Source organism: Saccoglossus kowalevskii, chromosome 8 (assembly GCF_978046115.1).
Source record: "Saccoglossus kowalevskii chromosome 8, keSacKowa6.1, whole genome shotgun sequence".
Lineage (NCBI taxonomy): Eukaryota > Metazoa > Hemichordata > Enteropneusta > Harrimaniidae > Saccoglossus > Saccoglossus kowalevskii.
In genome coordinates this window covers 10616106-10629210 of record NC_140648.1, presented here as the reverse complement: position 1 = coordinate 10629210, position 13105 = coordinate 10616106, and the positions used below count along the sequence as shown (strand labels likewise).

Genomic DNA, 13105 nt, shown 5'->3' with positions numbered 1-13105 from the left:
TATCATCAAACTAAGGGAGCAACCATTAAGTATTGTTTATCATCAACCCAAGGAAGCAACCAGAAAGTATTGTTTATCATCAACCTAAGGAAGCAACCAGAAAGTATTGTTTATCATCAACCTAAGGAAGCAACCAGAAAGTATTGTTTATCATCAACCTAAGGAAGCAACCAGAAAGTATTGTTTATCATCAACCTAAGGAAGCAACCAGAAAGTATTGTTTATCATCAAACTAAGGGAGCAAACAGAAAGTATTGTTTATCATCAACCTAAGAGAGCAACCATTAAGTATTGTTTATCATCAACCTAAGAGAGCAACCATTAAGTATTGTTTATCATCAACCTAAGGGAGCAGCCAGAAAGTATTGTTTATCATCAAGCTAAGGAAGCAACCAGAAAGTATTGTTTATCATCAAGCTAAGGAAGCAACCAGAAAGTATTGTTTGTCATCAAACTAAGGGAGCAACCAGAAAGTATTGTTTATCATCAACCTAAGGGAGCAACCAGAAAGTATTGTTTATCATCAACCTAAGGGAGCAACCAGAAAGTATTGTTTATCATCAACCTAAGGGAGCAACCAGAAAGTATTGTTTATCATCAAACAAAGGGAGCAACCAGAAAGTATTGTTTATCATCAAACTAAGGGAGCAACCAGAAAGTATTGTTTATCATCAACCTAAGGAAGCAACCAGAAAGTATTGTTTATCATCAAACTAAGGGAGCAACCAGAAAGTATTGTTTATCATCAAACTAAGGGAGCAACTAGAAAGTATTGTTTATCATCAAACTAATGGAGCAACTAGAAAGTATTCTTTATCATCAAACTAAGGGAGCAACCATTAAGTATTGTTTATCATCAACCCAAGGAAGCAACCAGAAAGTATTGTTTATCATCAACCTAAGGAAGCAACCAGAAAGTATTGTTTATCATCAACCTAAGGAAGCAACCAGAAAGTATTGTTTATCATCAACCTAAGGAAGCAACCAGAAAGTATTGTTTATCATCAACCTAAGGAAGCAACCAGAAAGTATTGTTTATCATCAAACTAAGGGAGCAAACAGAAAGTATTGTTTATCATCAACCTAAGGGAGCAACCATTAAGTTTTGTTTATCATCAACCTAAGGGAGCAACCATTAAGTATTGTTTATCATCAAACTAAGGGAGCAACTAGAAAGTATTGTTTATCATCAAACTAAGGGAGCAACTAGAAAGTATTGTTTATTATCAAACTAAGGGAGCAACCATTAAGTATTGTTTATCATCAACCTAAGGAAGCAACCAGAAAGTATTATTTATCATCAAACTAAGGGAGAAACTAGAAAGTATTGTTTATCATCAACCTAAGAGAGCAACCATTAAGTATTGTTTATCATCAACCTAAGGAAGCAACCATTAAGTATTGTTTATCATCAACCTAAGGAAGCAACCATTAAGTATTGTTTATCATCAACCTAAGGAAGCAACCAGAAAGTATTGTTTATCATCAAACTAAGGGAGCAACCAGAAAGTATTGTTTATCATCAACCTAAGGGAGCAGCCATTAAGTATTGTTTATCATCAACCTAAGGGAGCAGCCATTAAGTATTGTTTATCATCAACCTAAGGGAGCAGCCAGAAAGTATTATTTATCATCAACCTAAGGAAGCAACCAGAAAGTATTGTTTATCATCAACCTAAGGAAGCAACCAGAAAGTATTGTTTATGATCAAACTAAGAGAGCAACCAGAAAGTATTGTTTATCATCAAACTAAGGGAGCAACCAGAAAGTATTGTTTATCGTCAACCTAAGGAAGCAACCAGAAAGTATTGTTTATCATCAAACTAAGGGAGCAACCATTAAGTACTGTTTATCATCAACCTAAGGGAGCAACCAGAAAGTATTGTTTATCATCAACCTAAGGAAGCAACCTGTAAGTATTGTTTATCATCAAACTAAGGGACCAACTATTAAGTATTGTTTATCATCAACCTAAGGGAGCAACCATTAAGTATTGTTTATCATCAAACTAAGGGACCAACTATTAAGTATTGTTTATCATCAAACTAAGGGACCAACTATTAAGTATTGTTTATCATCAAACTAAGGAATCAAGCAGTAAGTATTTGTTATCATCAACCTAAGGGAGGAACCATTAAGTATTGTTTATCATCAACCTAAGGGAGCAACCATTAAGTATTGTTTATCATCAAACTAAGGAATCAAGCAGTAAGTATTTTTTATCATCAACCTAAGGGAGGAACCATTAAGTATTGTTTATCATCAAACTAAGGGACCAACTATTAAGTATTGTTTATCATCAAACTAAGGGACCAACTATTAAGTATTGTTTATCATCAAACTAAGGAATCAAGCAGTAAGTATTGTTTATCATCAACCTAAGGGAGCAGCCATTAAGTATTGTTTATCATCAACCTAAGGGAGCAGCCAGAAAGTATTGTTTATCATCAACCTAAGGGAGCAGCCAGAAAGTATTGTTTATCATCAACCTAAGGGAGCAGCCATTAAGTATTGTTTATCATCAACCTAAGGGAGCAGCCATTAAGTATTGTTTATCATCAACCTAAGAGAGCAACCATTAAGTATTGTTTATCATCAACCTAAGGGAGCAGCCAGAAAGTATTGTTTATTATCAACCTAAGGAAGCAACCAGAAAGTATTGTTTATCATCAACCTAAGGAAGCAACAAAAAAGTATTGTTTATCATCAAACTAAGGGAGCAACCAGAAAGTATTGTTTATCATCAACCTAAGGGAGCAACCAGAAAGTATTGTTTATGATCAACCTAAGGGAGCAACCAGAAAGTATTGTTTATCATCAACCTAAGATAGGAACCAGAAAGTATTGTTTATCATCAAACTAAGAGAGCAACCAGAAAGTATTGTTTATCATCAAACTAAGGGAGCAACCATTAAGTATTGTTTATCATCAACCTAAGGAAGCAACCAGAAAGTATTGTTTATCATCAAACTAAGGGAGCAAACATTAAGTATTGTTTATCATCAACCTAAGGGAGCAACCATTAAGTACTGTTTATCATCAACCTAAGGAAGCAACCTGTAAGTATTGTTTATCGTCAAACTAAGGGACCAACTATTAAGTATTGTTTATCATCAACCTAAGGGAGCAACCATTAAGTATTGTTTATCGTCAAACTAAGGGACCAACTATTAAGTAGTGTTTATCATCAACCTAAGGGAGCAACCATTAAGTATTGTTTATCGTCAAACTAAGGGACCAACTATTAAGTATTGTTTATCATCAACCTAAGGGAGCAACCATTAAGTATTGTTTATCATCAAACTAAGGAATCAAGCAGTAAGTATTTTTATCATCAAACTAAAGGAACAGTCAAATAGTAAATCAAACCGGGGAAGCAATATATAAGAATTGGTTTATTAATGACTAGGGGAGCAAGAAACGAGAACAAGATAGTATAGTTTATCATCAAAGCAGGAAGCAATCAAAACTAATAATGTTTATTATCAGACAAAAGGGAAAAAAACATTCAATAATTTTAGAGAACTAAAATTATTTTCATGAAAACAATTACATTATCATATTATATGGTACAATTATATTTATATTAATATAAATTTAACCATACCTATTTAAATTTGATTATTAAATATTTATATAAATTATGAAAGCAGTGAGGGTTGTCACAATGTAGGTCCTGTCGTCATAAGTAAGTGTAAAGTTAAATTGAAGTTGTCACAACGTTGTTACCTAAAAAGCACACACACACATACACACAGACAGGGTAACTGCAAAGACTCAAAAAATCTTAGTAAACTCACTTGAGTAGATAAGGATTAACAAACATCAGAATATCATGAATTAACTTCCACAGTGATCCTACCAGAAAGGTTGTACCAAATGTGTTGACAAGGGCCCGCAACAAAGATGCTTTTATGCTGACAGATTCTTTTTTTTCATTCAGGATTTTAACAGTTTCTGGACATGCATCATCTCCCTTTTCTGTCTCGTCAGTTCTTGGTAATTCCATCAGGGGTACCTCCATTTCTTTGTTTTGTCTCTTGGCTTTGGTGGCAGGATATGCTCTAGCAAAAAATGAAGGACACGATGTTTTAATCATCATGACATACTTTTTTTAATCTTTCAATTGTAGAAAATATATTTTGCACTGTTGTTGCTCATGACCACAACTTTGATAGTACGCAAATTGCTTTTTTTTTAGTATTGTGCATTTTGCCGCAAAAAACTTATCCATATGTGACAGGACTGTGCCTATCTTTCCATCATAATATAACATAATAGTAATTTAATGTCCTATCATGGTGTCAATTAAACACCAAAATCACATCCCAATATATATTCGGATAATTATAAATTAATTTTCATTCCTCAACCACACATGACAAAAGAGAAGGCAGAAATTTAACTAAAAGCCTAGGGATTGGTGTTGTTGTTGTTGATCCTTGTTGACAAAATGAAAAAAAACATCATCAATAAACAAGGATTAGAATATTGTGGCCAGGCCAATTAACATTGGCCTTTAACATAGTCATTTACCAGAGCATCTGACATGTGTCTTTAATATACTCCTCTGCCAGCCCTTCTGACATGGGCCTTGAATATGCTCATCAGCCAGACAATCTGACAATAGCCTTTAATATACTCCTCTCCTAGGCCTTCTGACATGGGCCTTTAATATACTCATTAGCCAGACCATCTGAAATGGGCCTTTAATATACTCATCAGCCAGATTATCTAACATGGACCTTTGATATACTGCTCTGCCAGCCCATCTAACATGGGCCTTTAATATACTCATCAGCCAGCCTATCTGACATGGGCCTTTAATATACTCATCAGCCAGACTATCTAACATGCACCTTTGATATACTCATCAGCCAGACCATCTGACATGGGCCTTTGATATACTCCTCTGCCAGCCCATCTGACATGGGCCTTTAATATACTCATCAGCCAGCCCATCTGACATGGGCCTTTAATATACTCATCAGCCAGCCCATCTGACATGGGCCTTTAATATACTCATCAGCCAGCCCATCTGACATGGGCCTTTAATATACTCATCAGCCAGCCCATCTGACATGGGCCTTTAATATACTCCTCTGCCAGCCCATCTGACATGGGCCTTTAATATACTCATCAGCCAGCCCATCTGACATGGGCCTTTAATATACTCATCAGCCAGACTATCTAACATGCACCTTTGATATACTCATCAGCCAGACCATCTGACATGGGCCTTTAATATACACATCAGCCAGCCCATATGACATGGGCCTTTAATATACTCATCAGCCAGACCATCTGACATGGGCCTTTGATATACTCATCAGCCAGCCCATTTGACATGGGCCTTTAATATACTCATCAGCCAGCCCATCTAACATGGGCCTTTAATATACTCCTCTGCCAGCCCATCTGACATGGGCCTTTAATATACTCATCAGCCAGCCCATCTGACATGGGCCTTTAATATACTCATCAGCCAGCCCATCTGACATGGGCCTTTGATATACTCATTAGCCAGACCATCTGACATGGGCCTTTGATATACTCCTCTGCCAGCCCATCTGATATGGGCCTTTGATATACTCATCAGACAGACCATCTGACATGGGCCTTTGATATACTCCTCTGCCAGCCCATCTGACATGGGCCTTTGATATACTCATCAGCCAGACCATCTGACATGGGCCTTTGATATACTCATCAGCCAGACCATCTGACATGGGCCTTTGATATACTCATCAGCCAGACCATCTGACATGGGCCTTTAATATACTCATCAGCCAGCCCATCTAACATGGGCCTTTAATATACTCCTCTGCCAGCCCATCTGACATGAGCCTTTAATATACTCATCAGCCAGCCCATCTGACATGGGCCTTTAATATACTCATCAGCCAGCCCATCTGACATGGGCCTTTGATATACTCATAAGCCAGACAATCTGACATGGGCCTTTGATATACTCATCAGCCAGCCCATCTGATATGGGCCTTTGATATACTCATCAGCCAGACCATCTGACATGGGCCTTTGATATACTCCTCTGCCAGCCCATCTGACATGGGCCTTTGATATACTCATCAGCCAGACCATCTGACATGGGCCTTTGATATACTCATCAGCCAGACCATCTGACATGGGCCTTTGATATACTCATCAGCCAGACCATCTGACATGGGCCTTTGATATACTCCTCTGCCAGGCCATCTGACATGGGACTTTAATATACTCATCAGCCAGCCCATCTGACATGGGCCTTTGATGTACTCTACAGCCAGACCATCTGACATAGGCCTTTAATATACACATCAGCCAGACCATCTGACATGGGCCTTTGATATACTCCTCTGCCAGACCATCTGACATGGGCCTTTGACATACTCCTCTGCCAGACCATCTGACATGGGCCTTTGATATACTCCTCTGCCAGCCCATCTGACATGGGCCTTTGATATACTCCTCTGCCAGCCCATCTGACATGGGCCTTTGATATACTCCTCTGCCAGCCCATCTGACATGGGCCTTTGATATACTCCTCTGCCAGCCCATCTGACATGGGCCTTTGATATACTCATAAGCCAGACAATCTGACATGGGCCTTTGATATACTCATCAGCCAGCCCATCTGATATGGGCCTTTGATATACTCATCAGCCAGACCATCTGACATGGGCCTTTGATATACTCCTCTGCCAGCCCATCTGACATGGGCCTTTGATATACTCATCAGCCAGACAATCTGACATGGGCCTTTGATATACTCAACAACCAGACCATCTGACATGGGCCTTTAATATACTCATCAGCCAGCCCATCTGACATGGGCCTTTAATATACTCATCAGCCAGCCCATCTGACATGGGCCTTTGATATACTCATCAGCCAGACCATCTGACATGGGCCTTTGATGTACTCTACAGCCAGACCATCTGACATAGGCCTTTGATATACTCATCAGCCAGCCCATCTGACATGGGCCTTTAATATACTCATCAGCCAGACCATCTGACATGGGCCTTTGATATACTCATCAGCCAGACCATCTGACATGGGCCTTTGATATACTCCTCTGCCAGCCCATCTGATATGGGCCTTTAATATACTCATCAGCCAGACCATCTGACATGGGCCTTTGATATACTCCTCTGCCAGCCCATCTGACATGGGCCTTTGATATACTCATCAGCCAAACAATCTGACATGAGCCTTTGATATACTAATCAGCCAGACCATCTGACATGGGCCTTTAATATACTCATCAGCCAGCCCATCTGACATGGGCCTTTAATATACTCATCAGCCAGACCATCTGACATGGGCCTTTGATATACTCATCAGCCAGACCACCTGACATGGGCCTTTGATATACTCATCAGCCAGACCATCTGACATGGGCCTTTGATATACTCCTCTGCCAGCCCATCTGACATGGGCCTTTAATATACTCATCAGCCAGACAATCTGACATGGGCCTTTGATATACTCCTCTGCCAGCCCATCTGACATGGGCCTTTGATATACTCATCAGCCAAACAATCTGACATGGGCCTTTGATATACTAATCAGCCAGACCATCTGACATGGGCCTTTAATATACTCATCAGCCAGCCCATCTGACATGGGCCTTTAATATACTCATCAGCCAGACCATCTGACATGGGCCTTTGATATACTCATCAGCCAGACCACCTGACATGGGCCTTTGATATACTCATCAGCCAGACCATCTGACATGGGCCTTTGATATACTCCTCTGCCAGGCCATCTGACATGGGCCTTTGATATACTCATCAGCCAGACCATCTGACATGGGCCTTTGATATACTCCTCTGCCAGCCCATCTGACATGGGCCTTTGATATACTCATCAGCCAGCCCATCTGACATGGGCCTTTGATATACTCATCAGCCAGACCATCTGACATGGGCCTTTGATATACTCATCAGCCAGACCATCTGACATGGGCCTTTAATATACTCATCAGCCAGACCATCTGACATGGGCCTTTGATATACTCATCAGCCAGACAATCTGACATGGGCCTTTGATATACTCCTCTGCCAGCCCATCTGACATGGGCCTTTAATATACTCATCAGCCAGACCATCTGACATGGGCCTTTGATATACTCATCAGCCAGACCATCTGACATGGGCCTTTAATATACTCACCAGCCAGGCCATCTGACATGGGCCTTTGATATACTCATCAGCCAGACCATCTGACATGGGCCTTTGATATACTCATCAGCCAGACCATCTGACATGGGCCTTTAATATACTCATCAGCCAGACCATCTGACATGTGCCTTTGATATACTCATCAGCCAGACCATCTGACATGGGCCTTTGATATACTCCTCTGCCAGCCCATCTGACATGGGCCTTTGATATACTCATCAGCCAGCCCATCTGACATGGGCCTTTGATATACTCATCAGCCAGACCATCTAACATGGGCCTTTGATATACTCCTCTGCCAGCCCATCTGACATGGGCCTTTGATATACTCATCAGCCAGACCATCTGACATGGGCCTTTGATATACTCATCAGCCAGACCATCTGACATGGGCCTTTGATATACTCCTCTGCCAGCCCATCTGACATGGGCCTTTAATATACTCATCAGCCAGACAATCTGACATGGGCCTTTGATATACTCCTCTGCCAGCCCATCTGACATGGGCCTTTGATATACTCATCAGCCAAACAATCTGACATGGGCCTTTGATATACTAATCAGCCAGACCATCTGACATGGGCCTTTGATATACTCATCAGCCAGACCATCTGACATGGGCCTTTGATATACTCCTCTGCCAGGCCATCTGACATGGGCCTTTGATATACTCCTCTGCCAGGCCATCTGACATGGGCCTTTGATATACTCATCAGCCAGACCATCTGACATGGGCCTTTGATATACTCCTCTGCCAGCCCATCTGACATGGGCCTTTGATATACTCATCAGCCAGCCCATCTGACATGGGCCTTTGATATACTCATCAGCCAGACCATCTGACATGGGCCTTTGATATACTCATCAGCCAGACCATCTGACATGGGCCTTTAATATACTCATCAGCCAGACCATCTGACATGGGCCTTTGATATACTCATCAGCCAGACAATCTGACATGGGCCTTTGATATACTCCTCTGCCAGCCCATCTGACATGGGCCTTTAATATACTCATCAGCCAGACCATCTGACATGGGCCTTTGATATACTCATCAGCCAGACCATCTGACATGGGCCTTTAATATACTCACCAGCCAGGCCATCTGACATGGGCCTTTGATATACTCATCAGCCAGACCATCTGACATGGGCCTTTGATATACTCATCAGCCAGACCATCTGACATGGGCCTTTAATATACTCATCAGCCAGACCATCTGACATGTGCCTTTGATATACTCATCAGCCAGACCATCTGACATGGGCCTTTAATATACTCATCAGCCAGGCCATCTGACATGGGCATTTGATATACTCATCAGCCAGACCATCTGACATGGGCCTTTGATATACTCATCAGCCAGACAATCTGACATGGGGCTTTGATATACTAATCAGCCAGACCATCTGACATGGGCCTTTGATATACTAATCAGCCAGACCATCTGACATGGGCCTTTAATATACTCATCAGCCAGACCATCTGACATGGGCCTTTGATATACTCCTCTGCCAGGCCATCTGACATGGGCCTTTGATATACTCATCAGCCAGACCATCTGACATGGGCCTTTGATATACTCCTCTGCCAGCCCATCTGACATGGGCCTTTGATATACTCATCAGCCAGCCCATCTGACATGGGCCTTTGATATACTCATCAGCCAGACCATCTGACATGGGCCTTTGATATACTCATCAGCCAGACCATCTGACATGGGCCTTTAATATACTCATCAGACAGACAATCTGACATGGGCCTTTGATATACTCATCAGCCAGACCATCTGACATGGGCCTTTGATATACTCCTCTGCCAGGCCATCTGACATGGGCCTTTGATATACTCATCAGCCAGACCATCTGACATGGGCCTTTGATATACTCCTCTGCCAGCCCATCTGACATGGGCCTTTGATATACTCATCAGCCAGCCCATCTGACATGGGCCTTTGATATACTCATCAGCCAGACCATCTGACATGGGCCTTTGATATACTCATCAGCCAGACCATCTGACATGGGCCTTTAATATACTCATCAGACAGACAATCTGACATGGGCCTTTGATATACTCATCAGCCAGACAATCTGACATGGGCCTTTGATATACTCCTCTGCCAGCCCATCTGACATGGGCCTTTGATATACTCATCAGCCAGACAATCTGACATGGGCCTTTGATATACTCCTCTGCCAGCCCATCTGACATGGGCCTTTGATATACTCATCAGCCAGACCATCTGACATGAGCCTTTGATATACTCCTCTGCCAGCCCATCTGACATGGGCCTTTGATATACTCATCAGCCAGACCATCTGACATGGGCCTTTGATATACTCATCAGCCAGACCATCTGACATGGGCCTTTGATATACTCATCAGCCAGACCATCTGACATGGGCCTTTAATATACTCATCAGCCAGACAATCTGACATGGGCCTTTGATATACTCCTCAGCCAGACAATCTGACATGGGCCTTTGATATACTCATCAGCCAGACAATCTGACATGGGCCTTTGATATACTCATCAGCCAGACAATCTGACATGGGCCTTTGATATACTCATCAGCCAGACAATCTGACATGGGCCTTTGATATACTCATCAGCCAGACCATCTGACATGGGCCTTTGATATACTCCTCTGCCAGCCCATCTGACATGGGCCTTTAATATACTCATCAGCCAGACCATCTGACATGGGCCTTTGATATACTCATCAGCCAGACCATCTGACATGGGCCTTTAATATACTCACCAGCCAGGCCATCTGACATGGGCCTTTGATATACTCATCAGCCAGACCATCTGACATGGGCCTTTGATATACTCATCAGCCAGACCATCTGACATGGGCCTTTAATATACTCATCAGCCAGACCATCTGACATGTGCCTTTGATATACTCATCAGCCAGACCATCTGACATGGGCCTTTAATATACTCATCAGCCAGGCCATCTGACATGGGCATTTGATATACTCATCAGCCAGACCATCTGACATGGGCCTTTGATATACTCATCAGCCAGACAATCTGACATGGGGCTTTGATATACTAATCAGCCAGACCATCTGACATGGGCCTTTGATATACTCATCAGCCAGACCATCTGACATGGGCCTTTAATATACTCATCAGCCAGACCATCTGACATGGGCCTTTGATATACTCCTCTGCCAGGCCATCTGACATGGGCCTTTGATATACTCATCAGCCAGACCATCTGACATGGGCCTTTGATATACTCCTCTGCCAGCCCATCTGACATGGGCCTTTGATATACTCATCAGCCAGCCCATCTGACATGGGCCTTTGATATACTCATCAGCCAGACCATCTGACATGGGCCTTTGATATACTCATCAGCCAGACCATCTGACATGGGCCTTTAATATACTCATCAGACAGACAATCTGACATGGGCCTTTGATATACTCATCAGCCAGATCATCTGACATGGGCCTTTGATATACTCATCAGCCAGCCCATCTGACATGGGCCTTTGATATACTCATCAGCCAGACCATCTGACATGAGCCTTTGATATACTCCTCTGCCAGCCCATCCGACATGGGCCTTTGATATACTCATCAGCCAGACCATCTGACATGGGCCTTTGATATACTCATCAGCCAGACCATCTGACATGGGCCTTTGATATACTCATCAGCCAGACCATCTGACATGGGCCTTTGATATACTCATCAGCCAGACCATCTGACATGGGCCTTTAATATACTCATCAGCCAGACCATCTGACATGGGCCTTTGATATACTCCTCTGCCAGCCCATCTGACATGGGCCTTTAATATACTCATCAGCCAGACAATCTGACATGGGCCTTTGATATACTCCTCTGCCAGCCCATCTGACATGGGCCTTTGATATACTCATCAGCCAAACAATCTGACATGGGCCTTTGATATACTAATCAGCCAGACCATCTGACATGGGCCTTTGATATACTCATCAGCCAGACCATCTGACATGGGCCTTTGATATACTCCTCTGCCAGGCCATCTGACATGGGCCTTTGATATACTCCTCTGCCAGGCCATCTGACATGGGCCTTTGATATACTCATCAGCCAGACCATCTGACATGGGCCTTTGATATACTCCTCTGCCAGCCCATCTGACATGGGCCTTTGATATACTCATCAGCCAGCCCATCTGACATGGGCCTTTGATATACTCATCAGCCAGACCATCTGACATGGGCCTTTGATATACTCATCAGCCAGACCATCTGACATGGGCCTTTAATATACTCATCAGCCAGACCATCTGACATGGGCCTTTGATATACTCATCAGCCAGACAATCTGACATGGGCCTTTGATATACTCCTCTGCCAGCCCATCTGACATGGGCCTTTAATATACTCATCAGCCAGACCATCTGACATGGGCCTTTGATATACTCATCAGCCAGACCATCTGACATGGGCCTTTAATATACTCACCAGCCAGGCCATCTGACATGGGCCTTTGATATACTCATCAGCCAGACCATCTGACATGGGCCTTTGATATACTCATCAGCCAGACCATCTGACATGGGCCTTTAATATACTCATCAGCCAGACCATCTGACATGTGCCTTTGATATACTCATCAGCCAGACCATCTGACATGGGCCTTTAATATACTCATCAGCCAGGCCATCTGACATGGGCATTTGATATACTCATCAGCCAGACCATCTGACAGGGGCCTTTGATATACTCATCAGCCAGACAATCTGACATGGGGCTTTGATATACTAATCAGCCAGACCATCTGACATGGGCCTTTGATATACTAATCAGCCAGACCATCTGACATGGGCCTTTAATATACTCATCAGCCAGACCATCTGACATGGGCCTTTGATATACTCCTCTGCCAGGCCATCTGACATGGGC

At 42.6% G+C, this 13105-nt stretch overlaps 1 protein-coding gene across 1 annotated transcript in view; it reads right to left on the bottom strand.

Moving 5' to 3' along the window:
- The window catches only part of LOC100370773 (multidrug resistance-associated protein 1-like), a 114539-nt gene that overhangs the window by 82214 nt on the left and 19220 nt on the right, over positions 1-13105 (bottom strand). Inside the window, exon 8 of the mRNA XM_085502683.1 lies at positions 3801-4064. Coding sequence (XP_085358809.1) covers positions 3801-4064 — 264 coding nt within the window. The remainder of the gene's footprint in view (positions 1-3800; positions 4065-13105) is intronic.